Source organism: Ilyonectria robusta, assembly GCF_021365365.1.
Source record: "Ilyonectria robusta strain PMI_751 chromosome Unknown BGZ61scaffold_23, whole genome shotgun sequence".
Taxonomy (NCBI): Eukaryota; Fungi; Ascomycota; class Sordariomycetes; order Hypocreales; family Nectriaceae; genus Ilyonectria; species Ilyonectria robusta.
Window position 1 is genome coordinate 411382 of NW_025764457.1, and position 25704 is coordinate 437085.

Sequence of the window (25704 nt, forward strand, 5' to 3'; positions counted from 1 at the left end):
ACTATATGACCTAAATTGCTTTAACAATAAGATTATGGGAATATCCTAGTCTCTGATTTATGGCAATCTTGGGTAGGTTCTGAAGTGGCTTGCCAGCTGTGATCAGCTCGAGACGACATGCCATAGCACGCTCCACAGCGATGTCCCTTTTCGGTTCCCGAAGCGCACTTGGTTCCATAATGTGTCAGAAATCGCCTTATTCTAACTTTACCTTCGAGAGATAAATGCCTCCAAGAATCAGCCCTGCTTCCCAGCTGAAATGACGCATCGGGTGGTTTATTGCCATCTTGGGAATGTGGTTAAAAGTGGCTGCTTATTTGTGGTCCACTCGAGACAACAAACCTTGCCACTGCTTTCATTTTGACCTCCTATTCGTGGCCTCATCAAAAGCATCCCGGAAGCTTCCGAGATGGTTTGAGCGAAAGACAGGAGCTGAGCGAATATACTTTGATGGCGTGTTTGGGGCGGTTAAGGGATCAGTCTGGAACGAATATGGCGATCCAGTGCATTCTTGTTTGTTAGCTCGTTTGGCGAACGAGGACTCGTGAATTCGTTACATTCCATTTAAGATCATTCATTTCATTTATGGTCCTCCTTCGTGACCATCTAGACATACTAATACCTTATTCAACTCGCGGTTCGAAAGACACCAGGCTCAAACTCCGCTCAAAAAAGGCTTCTTCAAAGTCGCTGTCACCACGCTCTTTGCCAAGATGCCGAACAAGACCGAACTCAGTTATCGGCCGAAATTGTTCCCATTTGAATCTGAGTCTGAATCCGAGCTGGGGGAGGATGATGATCTCTTGATTATTGGAATTGATTTTGGGACTACGTGAGTGTTCACCAAAGTTAGCATATTGATTGAATTGCTTACTGGCCATCACTAGGTACTCTGGGGTTGCATGGGCCACGAAGGTCGACTTTGAGAGCGAGCAAATCAATGTAATCACTACTTGGCCCGGCAACGGTCGAGAAGAAGGCAAGGCTCCAACTGAGCTGTACTACGAGCATGACCAGATTATGTGGGGATACGAAATGGACAGCGATGTGGACCCAATCCGTTGGTTCAAACTTCTCCTTCTGAAGGAGGAGGATATATCTCCTGAGTTGCGATCCTCCGAGTTCCTTCTTCGCGCCCGCAAGATGATGAAGGAAAATGGGAAGACTGCCATGGATCTAATCTCTGATTACCTGCGGATGCTGTGGAAGCATATCATGGACACGATCTCCAGGGATCGTGGCCCGAATGTTCTGGACGCTCTTCAACTTCACGTTGTCATTACGGTCCCTGCCATATGGAAGGATTACGCACGACAGCAGATGCAGGAAGCCGCCAAAAAGTCGGGAATACTTGATCGTCGACGTGCTGGGCCAACCAATTTGACCTTTGCGCCTGAACCTGAAGCAGCTGCTTTGGCGACCTTGTGTGAGCCGAATAAAAGTAAGAACGTCAAAAAAGGAGATGTGTATCTCGTCTGCGATGCTGGAGGAGGCACGGTTGTAAGTTTGCTGAACAACCGAATATGAAACGTTACTAAGAGGATCAGGATCTTATCAGCTACAAAATCAACTCAACGAATCCAATCCACATGGGCGAAGCAGCGGAAGGGACAGGTTAGTCGAGTTATGTCAAGATCCCTTTCCCAAATGACTAACACCTTTCAAAATTAGGCGGGCTCTGTGGTGGCATTTTCATTGATGAAGTCTTCGAGCGCATAGTCAAAAACCGGCTGGGTCGTGGGTGGGACCAACTCAGTAGGACAAGTATCAAAGACATCATGAGGGGAGAATGGGAGCAGTCGATCAAACCGCAGTTCAAACCGACAAACGCCAGGAAGGAGTACATCGTTTCCATTCCGGCCGAGGCGTTTAGGAGACAGTCCCTCGACGACATGAGCAGAGAGCCGTTCATCAAAAAAGGCCGGATACATTTCAGCGGGTAAGTATACAGACTCCTTTGATATATCTGAATTAATTGTCTGATATGTGTTGTAATAGGGCACAGATCGAGTGTGCCTTCACTGGCGTTTTCGACGACATTGACAAATTGGTCGATGCGCAAATCCACAAAGCAAAGGATCAAGGCCTATCCGTAACGGTGGGATTGAACTGATCGGAAAATCGTGATCTAGGCTAAAGAACCTTAGGCAATAATCCTCGTTGGGGGATTCGGCGCAAGCCCATATCTTTACACGCACTTGCAGGACCGACATAAATCAGCAGGTATTAGCATCCTGCAATCCGAGGGTATAAAGCCGTATGCACCTCACTTCATTATCCCTTCTATTTAAATATGCTTACCATCGATTCGTCAGGCGCACTGCAATCTGTCGTGGTGCTGTATATAAGGGCTTCCTGGATGGAAAGGTCACCGGAGCCAACGGCAACGAAGGTGTCGCTAACATTGTGGCACCTATTCGCGTAATATCCACTATATCAAGGGCGAGTTACGGCGTCATGTATCGTGACAAATTTAATTTCAACCAGCATCTCAAGGAAGACAAGGTTTGGAGCCCAGAACAATGCGAATGGAGGGCCGACAACCAGATGGCATGGTTCTTGAAGAGGGTCGGTACTCGTATTCCTCAGTTGCTAGAAGCTGTGCTTACGCATTATCTAGGGAGAAAATGTCTCAAAGATAGATCCGGTGACGAAGGAGTATTACCGGCTCTACAGAAAAGACTTTGGCGGCACTTGGGAGGAATTTATTTACCAATGTGCAGATGAGGAACCCCCCAGCCGGAAGATCTCAAGTGTGAACCACTTGAGCACGATTGAGTGTTCCCTTGATATCCCGTTCGACGCATTAGCAGATTATCAGAACTCGGCTGGTGAGAACATGAAAAAGATGGAGTATAGCGTCAAAATGGTTCCTTCTGGAGCTAGCATGGAGTTTGCCGTGTCCATTGATGGGAGGAACCTCGGGAGGAAGAACGCCAATGTCCGTTTTGAGTAGGTTCACGTTCTTGTTTTAGTCGTTCTGGGGTTTGAGACGGGGTGAATAATAATTCGTACTTCCATGTAAGGTAATCGTAATGGATTTGAATTTGTGGCCAGTTGAACCCATTTTGGCGTCGGCACTGGTGACTGGAGCTTGAAAAATCCCGAAGACTTGTAAGTGTGGGAAGTGGAGGTGTTTAGGAACTTCTATAAGCTTATATTCGCTCTATGTAGGAGTCTGGAGCACGCTCAGGGAGACCTCCGCGAATGTACGGACTAGACTGGCTGATATTCGTCTGCCTGACAGTATATTCACAGGGCATTCCTTGTTAGCTGATGGCACTCAAAGCAGTGGTAAGTGGCTCATTGTCTGTATCTATAGATACAAGCGCATTGACCTCCCCTAAACGGCTGAGGTCACATAGGGATGGCCAGGCTTGAGCTACTAGTCCGTTAAGTGCTGTCTGATCAAGCTATGCACAAATCCATCTTCTTGACGACCTTGTCAAAAACTTCTCCTGGAAGCTGCGCCCATCGTCTCTCTTCAGTCCCTCTAGACAGACCGTCACGGTATCGTTTAGATCTCCCCTATGCGAGGAACGAGACTCCCGAGCTCCTCGGCGACGATCCACTCGCGCAAACGGCTGCGCCGTCCACCGCTGGCCGGAGTTCTTCTCACACTTCTCCTTCAGGTCGCGCAGGGACCGACGGGACTCCAGTTCTAGCAGCACCATGCCAAGGGCGTAGACATCGTGCGCGCTCGCGAACTCGGGCCGCTCGGTGCCGCGACAATCCTCGGGGATGCTGAACTTCTGGGTGGCGGTACAGGTCAATACCAGTGTCGCCGACTAGGTAAGTCAATCGAGAGTATCTACTCCTGGCGGGTAACCTAGACGCTTCGGCAACCAGAAGCCGGGGGCATATTGCCACATACCGGGAATATTGTACCAAGAATGAACCCATGGCATCCACCTATCGCATCCAACAATGCCCGTTCGATGTCCATCTACGTGATCCACCAGTAAGACGACCGGATTTCCGCTCTGGGAGACCTGGAAGAATGTCGCCAAGGTGAAATCTCGTTGAGCATGAATATTCATGCGTTGCAAAGCCAGGAGCATGCCAAAGCCTTGTGAAGTGAGATAATGGATGTAGTTGTGTGTTTCTAGTGTCGAACGGTGCTTGAATCGACAAATGTGAAGTTGGAACGGAGCGTCGTTGCTGAGAGGTGTCCTCGCAGCCCGTTTGATGCCTGTAGCCTCGGCGGCTTCAGTTTGGTCGGGCGGTGGGATAGCCAGAGAACCGAGGCTGTTTACCACACTGCGCACGATCGAGCAGTGTTGGTCGTAGATGTAGTGAACAATCGAGTAGAACCTCTCTGCCGTGTTCCGTGGAAATAACACGTCCAAACAAGGTGACTGAAGCATCAAGAACGAACGGAGAGTGTCGTCTCCTTCGAAGTGGAAGTCTTGGTTGTGGAAAAAGGCTTGACAATAGTTCTCATAGCGAAATAGGGCGTCCTGAAAGAGGCGCCGCTCTGTGACGAAGAGCTTCGGGGGCTTTCTCGGGAATGGTCCAGGATACTATTAGCGATATTGAGTCTCGAGACTATCTTGCATCTTTCCCCATGCTTGAGGTGAATAATCAGATATAATCCAGTCTGCCTAGAGCACCAATTCCAAGAGGGCAGAAATTATCGGGATCCTGGTAGGCCAACGTGGTTTGACCTCTCCCAAGGGCACGAGGGTTTGCAGAACCGATTTAATATAGTGCTGTAAGTTCTCGATACTGCCGCCCGAAGGCCACCGACTCCTAATATACCGAAGATGAACGGTCAAGAGGGCTGAAAGGGGGACGTCGCCTCCGAAAGAATCCTTCAGGCTACGTATATGGGGTTGGAGAAAACCTTGTCTGTTCGCACTGAACCACGACAGAACGGCGGGAGATGCTTGGATCAGTGACCAGAGATCATCTAATGACTCGGAAAACGACATGATCATGACCAACACCTCCGGTGGGAGGGTGAGAAAGGGGGCAGCCATGTCTTGGTAGGGCACTTGGGTGGAAGAGATTGAAGGAATTGACCTTTTCCGAAGAAAGAACACGAGGCACCTTGTAGTCAGGAGATTAAGCTCAAGGTTTGATGTCAAACACAACATAGCTGAGTATACCGCAGACTTCCAGCCGCAAAACACAACTTTATCAATTTAAGCTCATATGATCAGGCAAAGCCACAGCTAAAGATAGGATTTCTCACAAGTTACCAAATACTCCTTCCAGCCATTGTGTGGCTTCTACCAGCCACGAGTTGAGGTGTGCCAAACCTTTGAATGACATCATGCCAATTTGTGCCCCATACATCTACACCGAGAAAGTCATTCCCTAGTGGTTTTCTCAATATTCATTTTCTAAATGTTCAGCTTTCTGATAAGCGAGCCCCAGTTGCTCCACCCCATTGCCTCTCAACTGCCAAGAGTCCAATTACATGACACTTGCCAACAGTGCAGATCTAAACCTGTCATATATGACATTCTGGATCCCTGGCTGTCACTGGCTCCCCGAAGAACTCCTTTGGCACCACCGCAACCCCTGCTCACACAACAGCTGATAATCCTGCCCAATGAAAAATTGACAACAAACGTTGCATTCGCTTCGTATCCCCCATGTCAGGGCCGCGAGTCCCTTAAGTTAAACCCCTCAACCCCCTCTTTGAGCCGTTCGCATCTGTACTGTGCACACTGCATTTCAGTCAAACCGTCGCAGTCATGCCTGGAACCAGTCCGAAATCGCAGGGAAGCGCCCCCAGGCAAGAAAGCAGTCCAAGACAGCATGGAGGGAGTCCCAAGACGCCTTCGCCTCCCCCGCAGGAGCGCCCTATCGAAGCTGACGACAATTTGCCTGACGATGAGGATGCAGACTCGGCGCTAGGAGCAGAAGGCGAGAGCTCTACTGCTTCCATTACATCCAGTATCCTCCATTACAGGACTATTAATGGCAGAACGTTCCATAGCGAGAGGGGAAATGCAGTGTATTGGTGAGAGGCGTCCATGAATCCGCATGCGACAGTCTACTGATCTTGATGCTACTTAGGGGATCTAACGATGAGGCTCAAAGCGAAGCAATGGACATAGCGTGAGCCAGCCATTGCAACTCTGGGATAACTTCCTAACAACATGTAGACATCACATGTTCACGCTTGCCCAGGATGGGAAATTGCATTTTGCCCCTCTTGCAAAAGACATTCAAGTACGTTCAGCCTGATATGGATTGATAGCATACTAACCAGCTTGTACTAGAATGCGCTTGACATTGGCTGCGGAACTGGTATGGCGCATGCTCAAACATTAACTTAGCATTCGCTAACCATTCGTGACATCTAATTAGGCATTTGGGCTGTGTATGTTACCTAATGTTCCTTGCTCCGCATCAAACTAACAAGCTCTCATAGTGACTTCGCGGATGAATATCCCAGCTGCCAGGTTGTCGGAACGGACATCTCGCCCATTCAGCCTTCCTGGATCCCACCAAACGTCAAGTTGTGAGTTGTTTAAATCCTCAAGTCAACTATATCACATTCTCACAACTTTAGCGAAATTGAAGATGCCACACAAGAATGGACGTTCGCACCCGGACTGTTTGACTATGTTCACATGAGATACCTCATTGGATGTATTCCGGACTGGACAGAACTCTTCAAAGAGGCTTTCAAGGCTATCAAGCCTGGTGGTTACCTCGAGACGTTCGAAACCACGCCCAATATTGAAAGCGATGACGGCACCATGAAGCCCGATTCGGCGTGTGCTCGTTGGGGGCCAACCTTTATTCAAGCTTCTAAGGTTATTGGTCGAACCTTTACAGTTATTGAGGACGGACTTCAGAGGAAGGCCATGGAAGAAGCTGGCTTTGTCGACATCCAGGAATGGGAATTCAAGGTTCGTAACTATTACCTCTTGACTAACATACTAAAGTATCTGCTAACACATCTAAAGTGTCCCTTGAGTCCTTGGGCCAAGGATCCCAAGTATAAAGAGGTTGGACAGTTTTGCTCTCTCTTCGCCACACAAGACACGGAAGGATTCATCACCTTTGTCACCAGTACGCTTGGGTGGTCAGTCGAGGAGGTCCAGGTTTACATTGCTCACTTCCGACGAGAAGTCCGCAATCTCAATATCCATACCTACATTCGGTTGAAGGCTGTTTGGGGTCGAAAGCCAGAGTAGCTGTTTCTTACCCCTTGATGAACGAAGAATTGTTTCGCAACATTAGCATAGCACCTAGCCAATCATTTGTTTAGACTTAGCGCATGAAATAAACTGACGAGACAAGCACTATTGTCCACTAGTGAGATCGGATGTACCCGAGGAGGCCAAGGCCGTAAATGCAACGAAATACCACATCGTGAAGCGTTGGTGGCAGAACTACAGCGTCCACAAGAGCAGGTACGGTTATTTGAAGTTGGGCAAACTACGATGGCCCATCAAAAATAACACTAGATCAGAACAAGATGTTAAGGAGCGATTTAGTTGATGGTGAGGTTATGTTCAGCTTGACAGTCTGCTACGATGGTCTCGGTCTTGACGTCCTTGTCTACAATGCCACCAGCCCCGCCTCCAAGGGATGGCGGTCTTTCCCTTCAGAAAAGGGAATAGAAGCCTCCTTGCGCTGAAACTGTAGGTTTTAATATATGATGAAAAAATTGCAAAGCGTAAATGCTTTTAGACGGTGATGTCCATTGCCTTCACTTACGGTTCTACAGGAAAGTTTGTTTGGGCTCCGGATGCAAGATGATTCAGGTTGGGCAAATCCTCAGTGTATAGTTCATACAATACCGCATTTTCCAATGTTGCCTTTCTCCGTTTTACGATAAATTTGCCTGGTAAGGCGTATTAACTGAGAAACAGCTGGGTCCTTCGCCGAGGCTGGCAGGGACCCGGGTAGGTACGAAACTTCGTCTTGGGGTCGTGGGGATTGTTGCAAGTGGAGTTGATGGGCGAGAATCCGTGATTAGCGGCCATGCCGGTCGGACCAAGAAGCGAGATTCCCCAGCGTTATTATCCGTTATGTTAGGCCCCGACTCTCAGTCTTCCACTTCATAAGACAGAAATTCCCCTCGCCAACATCACCACTCGTTGCGGGGGTAATCAGCCAGGGAACGAACGAACGAAATACGCGCCTAAACGATGTATACGCGTGCAGATGCACGCAACCCACCCCTTGAAGCATTCCCGCTTTCACGCAGGAACCATTGGATATTGTACTTGAACTTGGGGCATCGCTCTAGTCACTACTCATTAAGACTGACAGAAGCATTCATTGTTGACTTGAGCATTTTTTCGGTTTGACCTCTGCGAGCACGGGTTTGGGTTCCAGTCAGCCCTTGTCAAACCTACACGTACACGCCTTACCAGTAAGACGTCAGCGAGGGCATTAGATGTGATTGACAATGAGTATCTATTCATTCTAGATCCTCTTCTTTCAGCATTATCAGTTCAAATCTGAGCTATCCTTGTTAACTCTCCACGCGTAATAATAGCTGGACATATGCGTTGGAAACGCGAATACTACAGGACATGGGCAAGCAGCTACAAATTGAAGTCCAACAATACTATCCACTACCAAATACATCTTTATCGTGTAATCCAGCATGTTCACAAGTCTCTATCCCAGTCACCCTAGAAAACCCGCCTTCAAGCCTTGGAGATTTCACAAAACTCAAACTGCCATAAAGCGAGTTGTTTTGCAGATGATTTCCAATCTCGAAACTACAAGAAACCCGGTTGGCCATGTGGTTGGCTTAACGCAAGGGCACAGGAAACTCGCAATGGTAGGTAGAGCTATCGCTTTTTGAACGATTTATCAGCAAGATAAACGACGATTACGGAGTGCATGATCAAGTAATTTTTACATAATGGTTCCAAATAAACGCCACTCTTCATCTTGTCTGTTAATTTGCCCTCAGACGGCGTGAGTGTGACGGGACATGCCCACTGGAGCGAGATTCTGCCCTTTCCCCGGCCGCGAAGCTCTAACACAGCTAGCGGCCCTTCATATCCGCGCAGTGGATGAATGAACTCCAGTTGCCATACCGCTTTAACCTTGTTCCCAATCCTTAAACCGCCTCAGTCCCAGTAGTAATGCAAGCACCTGGTCGAAATATCAGAATCGGACCACGTACTCCAGGCATAATACATATGGGGGGAACTTGTACAAATCGGATTAGTATCCCCCCAAATGCGTCCGGTTTAAACTTGTTAGACAGGTTATGACCACGACAATAATAGTTGATATAGTTGATATAGCCTCCAGCGGCTGCTTGTTCAGTCCACGTCGTCTCTTAGCGCTTGTAAAGGCCATTGCATCGGCCCTTGCCAAAAACTCCCCAGGTGATCGGCAATAAGGTGGACTACGAATTGGCCAGCATCGCCAATGATCCACGACCGGCGATGTCGATGGAGCAACACGCCGTAGTACGCCAAGACGAGCAGGGCCTCTGGCCGGTGCTTCCGTAACACATCGATGAATTCGGTGGTCAACAAGACTGGAAACGCTGTCGCCGCGTGGGTGTTTTTGTCGTCTTTCGGTAGGTTGTTGTGCATGTTGAAGGTAGTTTGCAGACTGTCAGCTGCGCTTTTGCAGGCAGCTACGGTGGTCGGGCTCAGATCGGAAGAATCAATGGCTTTGATAAGTTCATCACACTCGTTGCCGCTCACCCCATCTTCGGGTACCTGGAACTGGGAGAGGAACGGATGCAGAGCAACGGAGCCATGGTAGGTGTGGAATCCAGAGCGGATGACTGTGCGCACGCCCTGGTGCAGATGGATACAGTCAAGGAATCGTCCGATAAAGACATGGTAGCTGCTGCGGTATTGAGAAAACGTCTGGTACATCATGTTCATACTGACGAAGGAGGCAAAGATGAATCGGGGGAGATACGTCGTGCTGGACTCCTCGGATGTCTGGCCTTGGGTTCTGAGGTTGAAGGATGTTAGAGAGCGAGTCTGGAGCTCTTGGGAGGTACTGCGATAGACTTCGGCGGTCTCTGGGGAGGATAGCGCGTAGTGCTCGGCGCAAATGGCGAGAAGTTGGTCGAGGACGTATGGAGCCTCGATGGCCCAAGCGATGGCAATTTCAAGGAGGGTATCCATCATTTCCTGCTTGAAAACCTTGCCCGTCTTGGCGTGGTGGAGGAGGATGAGGTGCTTGGAGGTGAAGACGGCCATGGGAGGGGCGGCAAAGGACCTGATGGGCGGCAACGTAGGCGGCCTGGCGTGTTCGAGGATCTTGGACAAGGCGGCCCATGGACCCTCAGACGGGGGCGGAGGCGGGCGGACGGCACCGGAGCTGGAGCTACTCCCAGCCGGACTCAGGGTGGAGGCGGGCCGGACCGGGATCGGAGGTTGTTTAGTGAGGGCCGGGGACGGACGGACGGCGCCGGAGCTAGAGCCGCTCCCGGCCGGACTCAAGGCGGAGGCGGGCCGGACCGGCACCGGAGGCTGTTGCTTCTGGGCCGTTGCTGCGGCCTCGGGCGCGGCTCCGACCGACGGCGGGAACGAGCATGCCCGCTCGCTCACGAGGCAGTTGTTGCACCTAGGGCGCGTCTCATCGCACTTGATGTGCCGCCGCTTGCACTCCAGGCAGCCCTTGCGCGACTTGCGATGGGCGCGGCGCAGCTTAGCGGTGGTAGATGATGTGCCCGAGCCGTTCCCTTCGGCGGCGGACTGGCGCGGGGGCATTTGGACGAGACCTTGGCGCTGGGCCTCAGACTCTGATGCGAGGGAGGAGGGAGATCAGCAGCGGCGATATCTTCGTCGGTGGCTGTGGCATTAGTGATATCATAGCGTCAGCGCGGTACGAGAGACACCGAGTCCCGGGCAATCTCCAGGGCGCAGGCAGTCTCAGCGCGTGGTGCTCGATGCGAGGAAAACTCAGCCTCGTCAGTCGATTGTTGAGTGTTCAGGGACGAGCAGCCATGCGTAATTGGCTGGCGAGGCAAAAGGAGCGGAGCGAGAGCGAGCCTCGCAAGCGATCCATGGTTGGGTTTTCAGGACTAAAGCCCCAAGAGGATTAGCGCCTTGGTTTTAATCGGCCCATCTCCCGCCGAGCGGACTCCGTGAAAGACGAGCTTCGAAGGGATGTCGTCAATCCAAGAATCCATGTTTGAGGCATCGCTCTATGCAAATGCTTCTGGTATTGATATTCCATGCTGCAGGTTTAATCATACCGGAACGCCTGGAAACTCTATGTGCTGCGCCTTGGCTGCAAATTGCTGTGCCAAGCCCGAATTCCTGGATCCGGCCCCACGTCTTCCGGAGGAGTCAATCAACGTCACATGGGTGGAGGACAAGGGCTTGGAAGTCGACAGCGAATCTATCAACTTCCAAAACGACCATCCAGGACTAGACTCTCAGCCAGGGTGATGATAACTAAGACACTAACAAGACCAGTCTCGTCAAATATTGCAACACTCTCATGGCGGCACGGACGAGCCAAGGAGAAAATCGCAGCTTCACCCAGTGCCAAGCAGGCGAAGTACCAACGCAAACCGCCAAGTGTCATCCACGTGGCATCCTCAGCTTCTAATAGGCGACAGCTCCCTAGCGCCCAGCTGAACAAGTCCAAGTCCATCCCAGCCGCGGTTGGAGATGACGGCCTTGCGGTAGGTGGCTGTTAGTCTACGGCCCCACCCCCACGCTGTGCCGCTCAGCGTCTCGCCCACCGGGCCAGCGTGCGCCTCGTCTGGGGTAAATAAGATTCGAACGTGTGCTCAGATTGATCACGAAGGAACAGCGGGCCAGGGGTATCTTCGGGTATTTATCGTTTAGGTTCCCTTGCCAGGTCTACCGAACTGGCTGAGTCGAGTCTGGGGCTCGCATGTGATTGAGAAGCCAGGTATCAGCCCATCTACATGACAGTATATTTCTCACAGTATTTCCAAGGCTAAGGTAGTATTCCAGCAATGGCACAAAGGCAATAGTAACTACAGAACAAACCCAGATTTCCCAAATATCCGAGGAGGAGCAAAAAGGTATCACCACTGTGACAACCGGCATTGGCAAACACACGTCGCAAACCGCGGTTCCGGTCATCATTCGTAACCGAGGTAGCAAATATTCACGGAAAATGGACAAACCTCCCGCAAAATATCCTCTTAGAGGCAACAGTTCCAGCTAAGCTTTATTCTTGCAGCAATCCCCACGATAAGACGTGTAGAAATTGCCGAAATCAACTGCCACCCTAGCCGATGTGTCGTGGCGTCATTGACATCTTCATAACCTCTTGTGTAATTTCGAGACCAGGCGGTATTCCATCCGGAATTGCGGGGTTGATGTAACCGAATCTGTCCAAGTCTGTCCAAGTCCGCACAAGTCCGCAAGACAACATGGAAGACTGTTGGTTCCCCAGATTCAGCTTCCCCGCGCTGAGCGACTTCCGTTCCGGTGGGGGGATCTTGGCCTTCCCCAGAAGCCAATGAGAGGATTCTATCCCACGCCGTCCATAGCTTATACCCCAGTGCACATGATGCTATCTCCCATCTAAGCAGGGATTGGGAATTGCCGAGAGGATGATAAAATCCCCTTTGCCTGGCCCTTGCCTCCATGCTTTGGTCCTCAACTCTTCGGACCATTCCACCAAGCCGCACGCCCCGAATTCAATACGCGTCGCCACCATGTCCGCGTGGAAATTTGCCTTCTCCCTAAGCAAGGCGGAAGTTCATGAAGCGAAACCCCCTGGGACAGCCCTCATCATACGTAAGGCCACGCTTCCCGCCACTCTCTTATCTCAGCACTGGCGGTACAAACCGTGACTCATTCGAGGATCACCGTAGCTTACGAGATTAGGCGAGCATGAACGGAACGTGGGATCATCGACCGAGGTGATCAAGTTCCCCCAACCGTCCAATGACCCAGCAGATCCTCTGAACTGGTCGACCTGGCGAAAGTTCACAGCACTTTTCGTTGCCTCTCTTTTTGCCTTTACTGGAAACTTTCTCAGCGCCTGCATCGCCCCGGCCCTCCAGCTTCTATACCATGGCATTGTTCCTCCGACTCGGCCGTTTTCCGAGCTTACATACCTCATTTCGGCAAGTAACCCCGTATTTCTCAGGACATACCGAGTCCACGAGGGTAGAGATAGTCCAAGCTCTAACGCCAGATATCCAAATAGACGAGCAGCTTGTTTCTTGGAGCCTCCAACATCCTTTGGGTCCCTCTGTCCAACATTTTTGGGCGAAGGCCAGTTCTCCTCGTCGCCACACTTCTAATGACATTTTGCACATTATGGTGCGGGTTGGCGACGTCTTATAGCTCTCTGTTAGCTGCGCGAGTATTCCAGGCCATCGGTGCCGGTGCGTCCGATACTGTTTCTCCAACCCTGGTCGGCGAGATGTTCTTCATGCATGAACGCGGTCGAGCAATGGTAAGTCTCCTTTGTCATGTTTATCTTTGAAGTGAATTCTGGGTGCTAACGGCTCAAGGCAATTTATACAGTCTTTCTAGCTGGAGGCCCGATCGTAGGCGGAATAGCCGGCGGATACGTCGGGTTCAACCTCGGGTGGCAGTACATCTTTTGGGTCGGCATCGCGTTATCCGGGGCATGCTTCTTTGGAGTTCTATTCTTAGTCCCCGAGACGCTTTACGACAGGGCGTTTGTATCACCCTTTGCTGCCGACGAAACACTCGACGAGGACAAGCCGGGCTTGACGCAAATCGAAACCACACAATCGGCCGAGACGTACGAACCATTCACATATGTCAAGTCTTTAGGATTTGCTCGGCCACGTGGAGACTGGCTTGCGAAGTTTCTCCAACCCTGGCGCACTGCCCTCCTCCCGGGGACTTGGTTGGTGACGCTGCACTACGCAGGGCTCGTCGGCGGAATTATTTCGATATCCACGATTGGGCCTCAGCTAGTCGCTGCGCCGCCGTATCTCTGGGGGAGCAACGCGGGTCTTATCAACGTCGGCGGCCTTGTCGGGTCGATCATCGGCGCTCTGTACGCGTACGTCGTCGTGGACGCGAGGTTGAAGAGATCCGCCAGGCGCGAGCACGGTGCTGCTGAGCCCGAGAGTCGACTGCCGACCATGTTCCCAACCCTGGCGCTTTCAACAGGTGGCTTTTTTGTTTTCGGCTTCTGTGCTGAATATCCTTCCAAGAATGCGTGGGTTGGTCTGCAAGTTGGGTATGCGATGGTAGCGATGGGCCTGATGCAAGTTCCTTCAGTGGGGTTCAATTACGTGAGTAATCTAATGCCAGACTTTGTATGGACGCTAATAAATTCTCTAATAGCTCATTGACTGCTACGGCCATCTTGCTGCCGATTGTTTTGTCGTGGTTACAATTCTGCGAGCGATTATTGCGTTCGCCTGGACCTTCTTCATCAGTGACTGGATCACAAAGCGTGGAGCGGCTGAGCCTTTTGGGATATTTGGCATGTTGATGGGCATCTTCTCGTTGCTCACTATTCCAGTGTGGTTGCTAGGCAAGCGAATGAGAATTGCTACGGCGAACCTCGTTCAAAAGTAATTATGACAGAGACATGGAGTTATTGAGAAGAGTATCTCAAATTTCTGCAGTAACTACTTAAGTTAAGCTTGCCAACTATGAATTGCATAGTGTGAAAAAGTGCGTCCATACGCCAAGGTTGTACTAATCAAATGTACTAATCGCCTAATTGACCGGTTCCTATCAAACAATGTACCCGGTAGGATTCGAGGCTTCCTGCTTCCAGCCCAAAGCGGTGCACTCATGGCATTTAGGGCATCTGCCTAATTTATTAGCCAAAGAAGATGAGATGGAAAGCATATGTCACTCACAGCCTCAAGGGAGTGAACCACTACCTGTAGACCCCCAAATTATGCAGAACTCTCCAGACGCAATCGACGTCTCCGGGCATAAGATCGGTGTGCCCATTATCCTCGGCCACCATTTTGGCAGCTTTAAATTATTAATTCAACAATTCATTACCAGAAAGATTCACCTACAAGCAAAAAGGCGCCACAGAAAGTCGTCGGCGGATTCTCTCAGAGTCGCGATCGCCTCGGAGTCCAGGCGAGCACCAGGCAGCAGTTTGTTGGCGATGTTATTGACGACAAGCTTGAAAAGGGCATCCTGATCGCGCTTCAACTTCTCCTCCCGAATCTGGAGCTGAGACTTGGGAGGGGCCAAATTCACCATGAAGATTAGCATGAGTTCCTCGTCCATGATGTAGAGAACGTACTGCCGGGCTTCTAACGCCTCATGATCTTGGCTCCGCCAATAGTAACCTTGGTTCGGCCGTTGACAGTCTCGCGATAAGCCACAAATCTCGCCATTTTTGTTGATATTTTTCTGAATGGCAGGTGTCAATGTTGTTGTTCAGTCCTAGTTGTGAAGTGTGAGGAAGTGGAGGAATTGTGAGAGGTAGGGAAGGCAAATCGGCTTAAGCAGTATATGCTAGAAACGGTGTGCATATGCAGGCATTTGCGCAACTTGATTGGTTGAAACTCGACCCACCTATCGCGTCGTGCAGGATAAGCCCGTTAGGTGGAGGAAGCCTGAACTCGAAGTCGCAGCAGATGCACAACTCCCCGGTTTTTCTTGCAGCCTTGAAATTTGGGGATAAAGTTGTAACCGTGAATCACAGCTGAGGTCTTCAAAACCCTAGCCGTCAGTTCCGTTTGAAACTGTTCTCAACAACCGAACTTGAGTTGTAAGCACAAACACTCTACGTAGCATCGCAGAACATCCAGAGCCAGCAACTTTACTACGTGCACCATCCAAGTCCTCAGCCCAGATACAATCTCGCATTGGCGGCTCCGGCAAAATTGGAGTTAAAACTCCGCAAATGCGTAGTGTAACGTCCTAGATTGACCTCAACAGCCAAGATCATCGGCTGTTAACGGTGTCATCGAATCAAGAGCATCTGGATCAGTCAGATTCCCAGGTATAAATAGCTAGCCGTCTTCCTTCCTAGATCAAAAAACAAGATCATACATTGTCACTAGAGCTGTCTCAATCAGTCCATCCTTTGTCTGATGGCCATGAGCCCGGTAAGCATTGAAGCCCACCTACGCGCCGCCCGCGACAATGATGAAGAGGATGATTTTTGGTGAAGAACCAGGTCCAGCTACCACTAGACGCCATCTTTTTCTTCTTCTTGGCCTTCTTGCTGCGATGCTTATACGGGTTCTTGGCGGTCACCGAGATGATGTCGTGGTTGTCGCTGAGCTCGCCGGCCATTCTTACCAGAGATCTTAAACTCGACCTCTACCTGCCAGTTTGTTGCTGTCAGGGGTGCTCGCGAGTATATCCAGCCTAACTGCGACGGGGTCCGAGGTCAGTCGGATGTACGAGTCGGTTCGAACGATAGCATCGCCACCAAAGTCATACCATCGACTTTGCATATCTGAGTCGAGGTAGGGCTGTTGGAGGGAGTGTGTCCTCAATGTTATGCTCTCAATATTATCATCGTCAGAGCTCACGGCGTCCGCAGCCCAGACGAACGCGCCCAGCAGCACAGCTTGCAGCGAAGACAGCCGCATGATGGCTCAAATCTGTCGATTCTAGGCTCTTGCGCACGCACAAAGGGGGCTTAATCAAGATCTCGACTCGGTCGAACTTACAGGTCGAGGTGCATGCCGTCTCGTAAGCGAGACCGTGGTTCGCGAGTTGGTTGTTGGAGGTGGACGTCGTTACAACTATCAGACAAAAGAACAATTAATTGAGACAGCCCTCAGCCAATGAAAGGACATTTGCTATCAGCAAGGATCGGTTCAGAAATCCTGCATATGCAGTGAGCCGAGAGCGAAATGACCACACCTCCAACGACCCCCACTTCGCAGGGGATGACGTTTGCATCGGCGATCTGCCATCAGAACCGGTTTTGACAGGGATGCGACACGCGCCACAGGTGCCAATACATGATGGCATCACAATGCATACTTGGCACAGCCACTTGAACCAGTCATCTGGGGTATTGAGGCCGTCAAATGTGCAAATCGAGATCAGAAATGACGTACACGGTATGTTGTGCTACTGATGACACCTTACATGTGCCCTGCCCATGTCGTCTATAAATCCTGAGTCTGCGGCTGTTCGACTACACATCACTGCGTTCCACAGATCTACCATCTTTGTGCATCAGAAACCAAATCACCATGGAGTGGACCAAGAAAACATACAACGACCAATACGAGAAGTGGGTGCCTTGGCTAGAGGATACCTACTTGCGATGGTTCACCAAAGACAACAAGGCTAGCTACGCCACCAAAGGTCCGTCCTCGAAGATCCACGGCATCGCTCTCCTAGCGGTAACACCCAGCTAACGTGGTGCAGACACACTCGGCAAGTCGAAAGTAACGGGCGTCAAGCAAGTCGACACCCTCCAAGACGGCGTGCACAACCTCGTCGCGGGCCAGGCCGGACAAGGCGGCCTGCTACAACCAGCCGGCGACCTCGCCTCGAAGGAGGGAATCAACCGAGCGGAGCGTCAGGGAAAGGACGACCAGGGCGGCTACGCGCCTTCGCAGTTGCCAGGCTCCAAGGTGGCGAACGACACAGCCAGCGCTTTTGTGGAGGGTGGAAAGGGCGTCGGTGCAAAGTCGACAGATGGCATCAAGGGAGCTGGCAACTACGTCGGCGGGATGCTTGGGAGAGGAAATAAGAATACTTAAGGGTTGGAAGATTGAACATGAGTTATTGGGTGGTGATTTTCAAACGCGTCTTTTTCCGGGTATGGGGAGCAAATTAGGGATACCCAATCTTAACACCATTTCATTCCAGGTGTCAACCCAGGTCCCACTTATCAAAGAAAATATCACTACAAATTGGGAACTCGAAGATACGGGACACGACGTAATTATTATGTATTGTATAGTATAAAAAGAACTTGCATTCTGATATGGGTATGGTGTGAAGCAAGACAAAATGTAACAGAATGGATTCTCCCCTTTATAATTTGAGTTTAAGTTGTCGAGGCATCAGAGCGGCGCCCCATGCGGAATCCTTACTGTCCCACCTTAAGCGGTCTTGTCAGCGACTCGCTCCTCGTCGGTAACGACCGACTGGGTAGAGTTGGTGGCGTAGTCGTCCTCGCCGCTGAGCTCCTCGAGGGTCTTGCGGGCAGTCTCGGGGATGAGCAGGGTGGTGAAGCAACCGAGAAGCATGAAAAGAGCGTAGATCTCGAGAACGTGGTTCATCCAGGGAGCGGCGTTGTCCTTGGTGGCGCCGCGAGTGCGGAGAGTAGCGATGGCACCCTGGCCGATGATGGAGCCGATCTTGCCAGAGGCGGCAGAGATACCGTGGGAGGTGGAACGGTATCGGGTGGGGAAGACCTCACCGGGAACAATGAAGGTGGTGGTGTTGGGGCCTGGTCGAGTTAGTATGGTTCAGATTGAGTGAGGGAGGTGGAAGGCTTACCGAAGTTGAAGAAGAACTGGGCAAGGACGTAAATGGCAAGGAGGCCGTTGGAGGAAAGCTTCTTGTACGCGAAACCCATGACGATGAAGAGAATGGTCAGGATGCAGAAACCACCAAGCTGGATAGTCTTGCGGCCGATGGTATCGATGGTAGCGACGGAAACCCAGTATCCGGGAACGGCACCAGCAAGGACGATGATGATGTTACCGACGGCAGTGTTGTGGAGGTACTGGTAGACGTTGGTGGCATCCTTGGTAGAGTAGCCAATGACCTTGAGAATGGTGCCGTTGTTCAAAGAGAGACCGTAAAAGGCCACATCGAGGGCGAACCATGAACCAGCAGTTCCGAGGAGGAGCTTGAAGTTCTTGAGCTTAGCGTAGTGGCGGCAGAAATCACCCCAGCTGGCCTTGGGGACCTCGAGGGTGGACTGGGCAGCCCGCTGGGCCTCGGCGCGGGTGACCTCGTCGGTGTTGCCGCTGGCCTTGCCGGCGATGTAGGCCTTGGCGTCGTCGTCGGCCTTTTCGACATCGCGGGCGACGTCGAAGGTGTAACGGGGGGTCTCGGGGATGGTGAGACGGTCTGGAGTGGTGTTAGTCGAGAGTCACGCGAGCAATTGGAGAATGCCAAGTATGCCAAGGCTGCTAAAGCTGCCAAGATATTTAGGGATGCAGGGGAACTCACAGTACAGGGCAATGCAGGCGGGAACGGCGCCGAAGCCGATGAGGGTGCGCCACATCTTGTCGACGGCAACCTGGCAGGTTCCAGTGCACTTGCTTACATCGGCGGCGCCCTCGAGCTCAGACTTGAAGCCGAGAGTGAGGAACATCATGACGAGAGCAGCGACGAGCTGGCCAATGCCCTGCATAGCGAAGACGGCACCCATCATGGCGCCACGCCACTTGGTGGTAGCGAACCTGTGGGAAGGGGTGTTAGCGATATGCACACTCACGATGGCTTCGATTGCAGAAAGGAACGTACTCAGAGGTGATGATGGAAGACAGAGGGTAATCTCCACCAATACCGATGCCCATAATCACACGCCAGAAGATGATGACACCGATAATGTTGCAGGCGGGCGAGTTGCTGGTGAGTGACTGGGCGAGGGTGGCGAAGATGATGACAAGCAGCTCCATGCCGTACATGCGCTTTCGGCCGACGATATCAGCCAGCATACCGAAGCCCAGCTGGCCAATGACGGTACCGGCCGAGGTGGACAGCTTGACGGCGGAATCCGAGGTGGTGGGCATGACGCCGACGCCGGGGTAGTAGACGATGCCGAGCATGATGGTCAACATGGACACGCAGAAGATGTCGTAGGAGTCGGTGAAGAAGCCAACACCGGCGACCACGCAGGCGCGGACGTGGTACCAGCCAAAGGGCGCCTTGTCGATCTCGGCGAGGGCCAGACGGCGGCGCTCGTTGGGGTCGGCGATGTGGGCGAAGTCGTTGTGGAAGTTGTGGAAGGCATTGTTGCCGCCGGCGGTTTTGGCGACGCCGCCGCCGCCGCCGCTGGTGCGAGGCTCAGTGTTGTCCGACATAGTGAGGGATGTCTAATCTAATAAGAGGACAAGGGGGGGAGGAGGAGGACAGAAGAAGAAGAAAGGGAGCGAGGGAAAGAGTGTGTCTTTGTATTAGACCTCTGCTGTGGCACGGGAGAGCAGAAGAGGACCAGCCAACGGAGCGACAGTTGATTAAATACGAAAGCGACGAGGGCAGGATTCGCAGATCTTGCTGGCTCTAGCTGACACACAGACGGACGAATTTGATCGAGACAATGGACTGGACTGGCCTGGGTCCCCTGGGTTGCCCCGATGGCGTTGCCCGATGGCGTGGCTACCAGAACGGCTACGATGGGAACGGCGACCGAGCAGATTCAGCAGACGACGAACTACGACATGTCACTGGCGAAAAGCCCCGAGCCCGACGAGGCAAAGGAGCCGAGGATCCGGCGCAGCATCAGTGGAATCGGCCGCTGCAAAAGGTTCTTGCATGGCGATGTTGGAGATGAAGCCCTAGCATGGCCCGTCTCGGTATAGCATTCTGGCACGAGACGACGTGTCTATCGGCCAATCAGAATGCAGAATGCCACCCCGTGTTCTCGCGCGCCAAGGCTCTTGGCTAAGCCCTTGGCATCGTCGATAGCCGCGTACCCGCAGCCCGGGTCTGACGGCACGCAGAGTGAAGGTCCACCGGGATCCAGATGAGGCTCTGTAGCGCGTGGCCACTCTTTAACCTGTTCGCGCCCACTGGACTGTGGGACGCAACGCCTGGAAACAATCACCGAAGCTCGTGGGATGGGTGGAGCAGCGGCGTCTGCGCGTGCGAACTAAGCTTGTTGCTGATTGAGTTGGTGTCCGTTTTGGGTCACCGAGGGCTCCTCTAGAGGGAGGCGTTGGCCCCTTGGAGGGAGGCGTTGGCCGCGACGCTGCTCTCGTTGGTCGCCTGCGAGCAGCGTGGACGGCACGATTTTGCCGGCTGAGGGCGGATCGCACGAGGCCGCTGGAGTTGTGGCCGAGTTTGGGCGGCTGAGATTGGTTCGTGAGGTTGAATTTCTTTGATGCTTATTCCCTGCGTGGGAGTGTCCAGGCAAGCTTGATTCTTAACCGTATTTGCGGCGTTTGTCTAGGCGGGTTTGTTAAGTCTGGGTTTTTCTCTGGGTTTTCTCTGGATTTTCTCTAGGTTTTGCTTCTTTGATCTACACTGCATCTGCTGCATCCACTGCATCTGCTGCATCCACTGCATCTACTGCTTCAACACATCACAGGCATCACAGGCCTCCCTTCTCCAGCACACCTTCACCATGTCTCGCACTTCAACCCCAACTCAGCTTCAACCTCCTCAACCCCCTCAACCTCCCTCCTCTTCCTCCACCACCCAACAAGACGACGACCGCAAACTCGCCTTCCAAACCCTCACCACCCCCCGCGACCGCGCAGACGCCCTCAAGCTCGTCGTCGACAGCGTCGCCCAGCAGCGCCAGGTCGCATCACGCGATGTCGTCTTCAACCCCATCTGCGTGTCCGCGCTCGTCGCCGCGCTCGCCGTCGCCCACGTCGCCATGAGGGCCATGGGCCACGACTTCAGCGCCATGCTCATCACCTACTCCGGCATCGTGCTCATCTACCTCAGCACCATCCGCTACGCCGCCAGCACGTACATCCGCATCGCCGAGGAGACGGATTGGCACGCCTGGCTCGAGAACGAAGACGGTGGTGAGGCCGTTGTGCTCGGCGCGCGGTACGGGACTGAGCTGATCGCCGCTGTTGTTCTCGACCTCCCCAAGCAGCGCAACGCCCGCGCAAAGTCCCAGCCCAAGGCCACCATCCGCGCCTGGACGACCAAGATCCGCTACCGCCGTCGCGGCCTCGGAGGCGACATGCTCCGCGAAGCCGTCAAGGCCGCCAAGCAAGCCCGCGGCCCCAATTGCGCCGTCGAGTTCGCTGCCGACCACGTCCACAGCAGCGTCGCCCTGTACGACATGTTCAACGGCCCCTTCGTCAGTCGCCAAGCCCAAGCTGTCAGAGCATTGGCATCTGCCGTGAAAGAGGTGGAGGCGGGGGATTCAAGTCAGCACTAAAACAGTTGCATTTCGGGATAAGATGGCTTGCGACTTGAGCGGTACAACCGCGTTAATAGCGTCACAGGAGAGCCTGTGGCACACCCTAATCACATCCAGGCGCCGCCTCTGATATCATTGTTCCAAGTGTTCCAAGGTTGTTTCCGTTTAGTCCTCAGGTATAGTGCCTGTCACCATTCCAGCCCCAAGATAAGGCCGTCCTCTAATCGGCATCCCACTCGAAGTACGAAGTATAGATTCGAGTCCTTTCCCCACGTGTTCCCATGTCAGGAATTCTCTCGTCGCTTCAGTTCCGCCTGCTCGTCTGCCGTCAATGACGCCGACGCCTGGCCCAGGTTGATCGTCACCACCAAGCACAGCGATGCCGCGGCCAGTCCAACGCCCGTCCAGAACCCAATCTGGTATTGTTCGCGTTGGCTCACATTTTCCTTTCCGCGAATATCTATCGTAGCTGTGACTGCCAGTTCACCCACGCCCAACCAAAACGCCATGCCTAGATACAGCAGACTGCTGCACAGGGCTCCAGCAACCGCCTGCAGCCGTCTAGGCATGGAAGTTGTGATGAAAATATTAGTCACATTAAACGCAATGTCCACGCCAATAGTCCCGCACACCATGGCAGGGAAAATATATGCCCAGAACAGGTAGTTCCTCGACGGAGGGTTCTCGGGGATGAGCGCGAACAGCAGAACCGAGGCCAAGAACCCAAGCCCGGAAATAATCAGGAGAATCCGCCCGGGCAAGATATGCAGCACGAACCCGCCCACCAGGGCTAAGATAAGTCCTCCAACTGCCAGTGGAGAGAACCACGCGGCAGTCTGCAAGGGTGACACTTGGAGCACCGATTCGATACTGGATTGGTCAGGTTTGGTTTCTCTTGAGTGAGGGGGGAGCAAGGGAGTGAGGGAGTGAGAGGGGAGTGGCTCAGCTTACTAAAAACTGGCATAGAACATGTATAGTCCAAATATGCCGTACGACATGAACAGAGACGCAACCAGTCGCTTCATGTACTTGGGACGGAACAACTCAACTGGGAGGAGCGGCTGCGCCGAAACCCACCCTTCAACGTAGACGGCCGCGCAAAGAAAGAGGATCCCCAAGACGAACGTGACGTATATGTACGGCGTGCGCCAGCCCGACGGCGCATGGCCTCCATCCGTCAGGGCAAACACCACCAACGCCAGTCCCGGCACGATGGTGCAGAGTCCCCACCAGTCCATGCGAACGTCCGGGTTGGCGTCGCCGAGATTCGACGGGATCGTGAGGAAGCCCGTGGCGCCGATGAGAAACACAAAGATGGCGCCCATCCAGAAGTACCACCTCCATCCGAGACTCTCCGCCGCCACGGCGCCCATGACGACGCCGAAGAAGAACCCAATACATCCAAACGCCCCGTATGCGCTGAACACGAGGTTCTTCCGCGGGCCCGGCCGGTATATCTGGCCCATGACCGCCAGACTCGCAGGGAGAAAGGCCGAGGACCCTATGCCCTGCATCGCGCGGCACACAATCAGCATCGTCGGGTTCTGGCTGAAGCCGCACACCAGCGACCAGGCCATCAGCCACATGTGTCCGGCGAGGAAGACGACCCGGCCGCCGTACCGCTCCGAGAGCCGCGCAAACGGGAGCAGCAGCGCCGCCGTGGTCAGGTTCGGCACGGCGGCCGGCCACGTCCGGGCCGATTCCGGCATGTCGAGCGTTTCGGCCAGCGCCGGCAGCGCAATGTTGAAGCCGCTGATGGTGTACTCGCTCATCATCAGCGATCCGACGACGGCGAGGACGAAGCCGGACTCGACGAGCCATGACGAGAAGACGGCGGGGCGTTGGCGGCCGAGTATCTCGATTTGTTTCTGGTCCAGCATGTCAAAGTCGTTGTCGCGGGATTGCTCCGTGTCCTGGGCGAGCACGCCATGATCCTTGACAACAGACTGAGCCATTGTCATCTTGGCAGTTCACCTTGCGGAATCGATGCTCAAGAGAGAGTTTTTCAACTCGCCTTGCATTCTTTTGACTGTCCCCGCGCCCTTCGAACTGGGTGTAGGGTGGGGGGACCAGCGGGGTGTGGCATGGTGGAGACAACGCGGTGATCGCCAAGTCAATAGATTGATTGCGTAAGATTGAGTTTACCCGAGGGATATCTACATCTGGCAATATGAAATTCCTAAAGCGGAGATAATATCAATTCGCGTTTAATCTTACACTACGGCTATCGTTCCGGAGAGCAAGCGGTGAGCTGCAGAGACGACAATGCGACTTGATCGAGCAAAACCCAGTTCCCAGAGCACACCCTCACCCATGGAGTTTGGCGAGCCGGCAAAACTTGCCAAAACCGACCTAGCTGATCACGATGCTAGTGCGAACTCCCGCGTCGATAACTCCGAATGCCCGTCAAAGTCCGCTTCGGGGCTTGGCGTTGCCGAAGCCTCGAGCTAAGTGACCGTTGAGCCTCCGCACTCACCGCTGATCACCCGTTAGTGCGATGGATAAGAAGGCGAGAGATGTCTGCGCCCGGGTTGATGAGGGTTTAAGAGATGCTCTGTAATCAAGCTGAAATTGATCTCCAGGACGAGAGATTTGACACCCTAATCCCAAGTCTAACGCACGAATTCCGTAACGCTTATTGGTACGGCGTCTTCAAGGAGAGTACTTCAACTCCTGCGTCCACATGCAGGGCAATTGAGGCGGATAAAACTAAGGTATTTCATACGGTCAAGGCGACACTTTTGGAGCAGCCTTGCCTTATTATTTTTTACCCGTACTTGATAAGTCTGCCTTACCCCGCCCAGTTTGGCCTTATCCGGGCGTGTCTAAAGATGCGGTGCGCTTTGAGGATGCCTTGTCGCCAATACCATGCCGCAGATTTGAGATATCAAAGGTACGTAGCGATATAGATACCTGAGGATCCGGTCTGACGGACTCTCTTTCTGTGCATGGGATTTCATTGGTCAATTTCCTGACCGGCGAAGAGTCTTTCTTACCCACCGTCAAACCGATAGAGCCATCCACCGGCAAAACCAAAATTTTCAACACCGGGGATAACTCAACACTGGCCACAACTATTAGGAACTTAGCCCTCACAGAAAATAGTATTTATGAGACTCGTGCCATAATGGGTTATTCCAACGATCCAAAAGACCACTGCAACTGGGTCGAGCTTGAGAAACCGGACCGACAGAAACAAGCCCTAGTAGGTCACTGCTTGGTGAGCAATGCGGCACGTCAAATGCAGACTAACAAGTTGCATGCAAAATATTCACGATACCAAAATGAACCCAAACACGAAACACGACGAGAAATCGCAGGTGGCCTGCAGCGGGTCTGCAATGGCAGGTTTGTCAGTGTCGACTCCTCGTACGGAACCTGGTGCTTTGCCCTCATCTGCACTGTCATCAATCCACATCGAAAGATCAGAGTCACGCGCACTCGGTGTGTCACACATGATGGCCCAGTACTTGGACGACAAGACACTTGTTCCTGTAACGGAGCGCTTGATATCAGACAAGGTTCTGTGACCTACAGTGAGTGGCGTTTTGACCATGGTGGCAGCGGTTTCTAATAAGTTATAGCCTCGAGGTACGGACTGTTTCAGCGATTTCATGAAGCTGTGGGGGATTAAAACGTAGTAAAGGATCACACATCAGCCTGAGAAATAGGTTTTATGGTAACAGGTAGTGCAGCATCCATAGCAAGCTAAATCTAGCCTCATTCATTTGAACCATTTCGATCCAAACGACAATCTGACATACTGGCTATCTGGCTGCAACAGTAAAAGGTCTATTTGATACTCTGCTA

At 52.6% G+C, this 25704-nt stretch overlaps 11 protein-coding genes across 11 annotated transcripts; 6 read left to right on the top strand and 5 right to left on the bottom strand.

Annotated features, from left to right (window-relative positions):
- Positions 1-713: 713 nt before the first annotated feature.
- Positions 714-3060, top strand: BGZ61DRAFT_592035 (uncharacterized protein; the record flags this gene model as incomplete). The annotated part of the gene is made up of 8 exons (XM_046256708.1): positions 714-832; positions 888-1500; positions 1548-1614; positions 1672-1939; positions 1999-2098; positions 2148-2257; positions 2316-2568; positions 2621-3060. 8 exons carry the CDS (start codon positions 714-716, stop codon positions 2954-2956), a joined length of 1866 nt encoding a protein of 621 aa, XP_046098963.1. The 3' UTR covers positions 2957-3060.
- A 353-nt stretch (positions 3061-3413) lies between these two features.
- BGZ61DRAFT_537249 (uncharacterized protein) lies at positions 3414-4982 on the bottom strand (the record flags this gene model as incomplete). Its single annotated transcript, XM_046254509.1, has 3 exons — positions 3414-3752; positions 3816-4426; positions 4862-4982. The coding sequence occupies 3 exons, from the start codon at positions 4980-4982 to the stop codon at positions 3414-3416; spliced, it is 1071 nt and encodes a 356-aa protein (XP_046098964.1).
- A 629-nt stretch (positions 4983-5611) lies between these two features.
- Positions 5612-7268, top strand: BGZ61DRAFT_459649 (S-adenosyl-L-methionine-dependent methyltransferase). Its single transcript, XM_046246939.1, has 8 exons — positions 5612-5974; positions 6031-6072; positions 6120-6186; positions 6237-6264; positions 6325-6337; positions 6389-6478; positions 6530-6872; positions 6930-7268. The coding sequence occupies exons 1-8, from the start codon at positions 5706-5708 to the stop codon at positions 7158-7160; spliced, it is 1083 nt and encodes a 360-aa protein (XP_046098965.1). The 5' UTR covers positions 5612-5705; the 3' UTR covers positions 7161-7268.
- A 1989-nt stretch (positions 7269-9257) lies between these two features.
- BGZ61DRAFT_497738 (uncharacterized protein) lies at positions 9258-10673 on the bottom strand (the record flags this gene model as incomplete). The annotated part of the gene is made up of 2 exons (XM_046251192.1): positions 9258-10179; positions 10252-10673. 2 exons carry the CDS (start codon positions 10671-10673, stop codon positions 9258-9260), a joined length of 1344 nt encoding a protein of 447 aa, XP_046098966.1.
- Positions 10674-12607: 1934 nt separating this feature from the next.
- On the top strand, positions 12608-14462 carry BGZ61DRAFT_497739 (major facilitator superfamily transporter; the record flags this gene model as incomplete). The annotated part of the gene is made up of 5 exons (XM_046251193.1): positions 12608-12689; positions 12780-13021; positions 13105-13356; positions 13415-14173; positions 14226-14462. The coding sequence occupies 5 exons, from the start codon at positions 12608-12610 to the stop codon at positions 14460-14462; spliced, it is 1572 nt and encodes a 523-aa protein (XP_046098967.1).
- Positions 14417-15297, bottom strand: BGZ61DRAFT_459654 (uncharacterized protein). Its single transcript, XM_046246940.1, has 3 exons — positions 14921-15297; positions 14753-14873; positions 14417-14700 (listed from the first exon to the last, which is right to left on the bottom strand). Exons 1-2 carry the CDS (start codon positions 15138-15140, stop codon positions 14773-14775), a joined length of 321 nt encoding a protein of 106 aa, XP_046098968.1. The 5' UTR covers positions 15141-15297; the 3' UTR covers positions 14417-14700; positions 14753-14772.
- Positions 15298-17074: 1777 nt separating this feature from the next.
- Positions 17075-17590, top strand: BGZ61DRAFT_537254 (uncharacterized protein; the record flags this gene model as incomplete). The annotated part of the gene is made up of 2 exons (XM_046254510.1): positions 17075-17189; positions 17253-17590. The coding sequence occupies 2 exons, from the start codon at positions 17075-17077 to the stop codon at positions 17588-17590; spliced, it is 453 nt and encodes a 150-aa protein (XP_046098969.1).
- Positions 17591-17758: 168 nt separating this feature from the next.
- BGZ61DRAFT_398914 (major facilitator superfamily domain-containing protein) lies at positions 17759-19977 on the bottom strand. Its single transcript, XM_046243004.1, has 4 exons — positions 19314-19977; positions 19017-19249; positions 18336-18914; positions 17759-18285 (listed from the first exon to the last, which is right to left on the bottom strand). The coding sequence occupies exons 1-4, from the start codon at positions 19871-19873 to the stop codon at positions 17936-17938; spliced, it is 1722 nt and encodes a 573-aa protein (XP_046098970.1). The 5' UTR covers positions 19874-19977; the 3' UTR covers positions 17759-17935.
- A 652-nt stretch (positions 19978-20629) lies between these two features.
- BGZ61DRAFT_497742 (uncharacterized protein) lies at positions 20630-21912 on the top strand (the record flags this gene model as incomplete). The annotated part of the gene is made up of 2 exons (XM_046251194.1): positions 20630-20654; positions 21218-21912. 2 exons carry the CDS (start codon positions 20630-20632, stop codon positions 21910-21912), a joined length of 720 nt encoding a protein of 239 aa, XP_046098971.1.
- A 266-nt stretch (positions 21913-22178) lies between these two features.
- BGZ61DRAFT_497743 (major facilitator superfamily-domain-containing protein) lies at positions 22179-23774 on the bottom strand (the record flags this gene model as incomplete). The annotated part of the gene is made up of 2 exons (XM_046251195.1): positions 22179-22764; positions 22846-23774. The coding sequence occupies 2 exons, from the start codon at positions 23772-23774 to the stop codon at positions 22179-22181; spliced, it is 1515 nt and encodes a 504-aa protein (XP_046098972.1).
- Positions 23775-24766: 992 nt separating this feature from the next.
- On the top strand, positions 24767-25627 carry BGZ61DRAFT_459660 (uncharacterized protein). The gene is made up of 2 exons (XM_046246941.1): positions 24767-25430; positions 25479-25627. The coding sequence occupies exons 1-2, from the start codon at positions 25022-25024 to the stop codon at positions 25526-25528; spliced, it is 459 nt and encodes a 152-aa protein (XP_046098973.1). The 5' UTR covers positions 24767-25021; the 3' UTR covers positions 25529-25627.
- Positions 25628-25704: the final 77 nt, after the last annotated feature.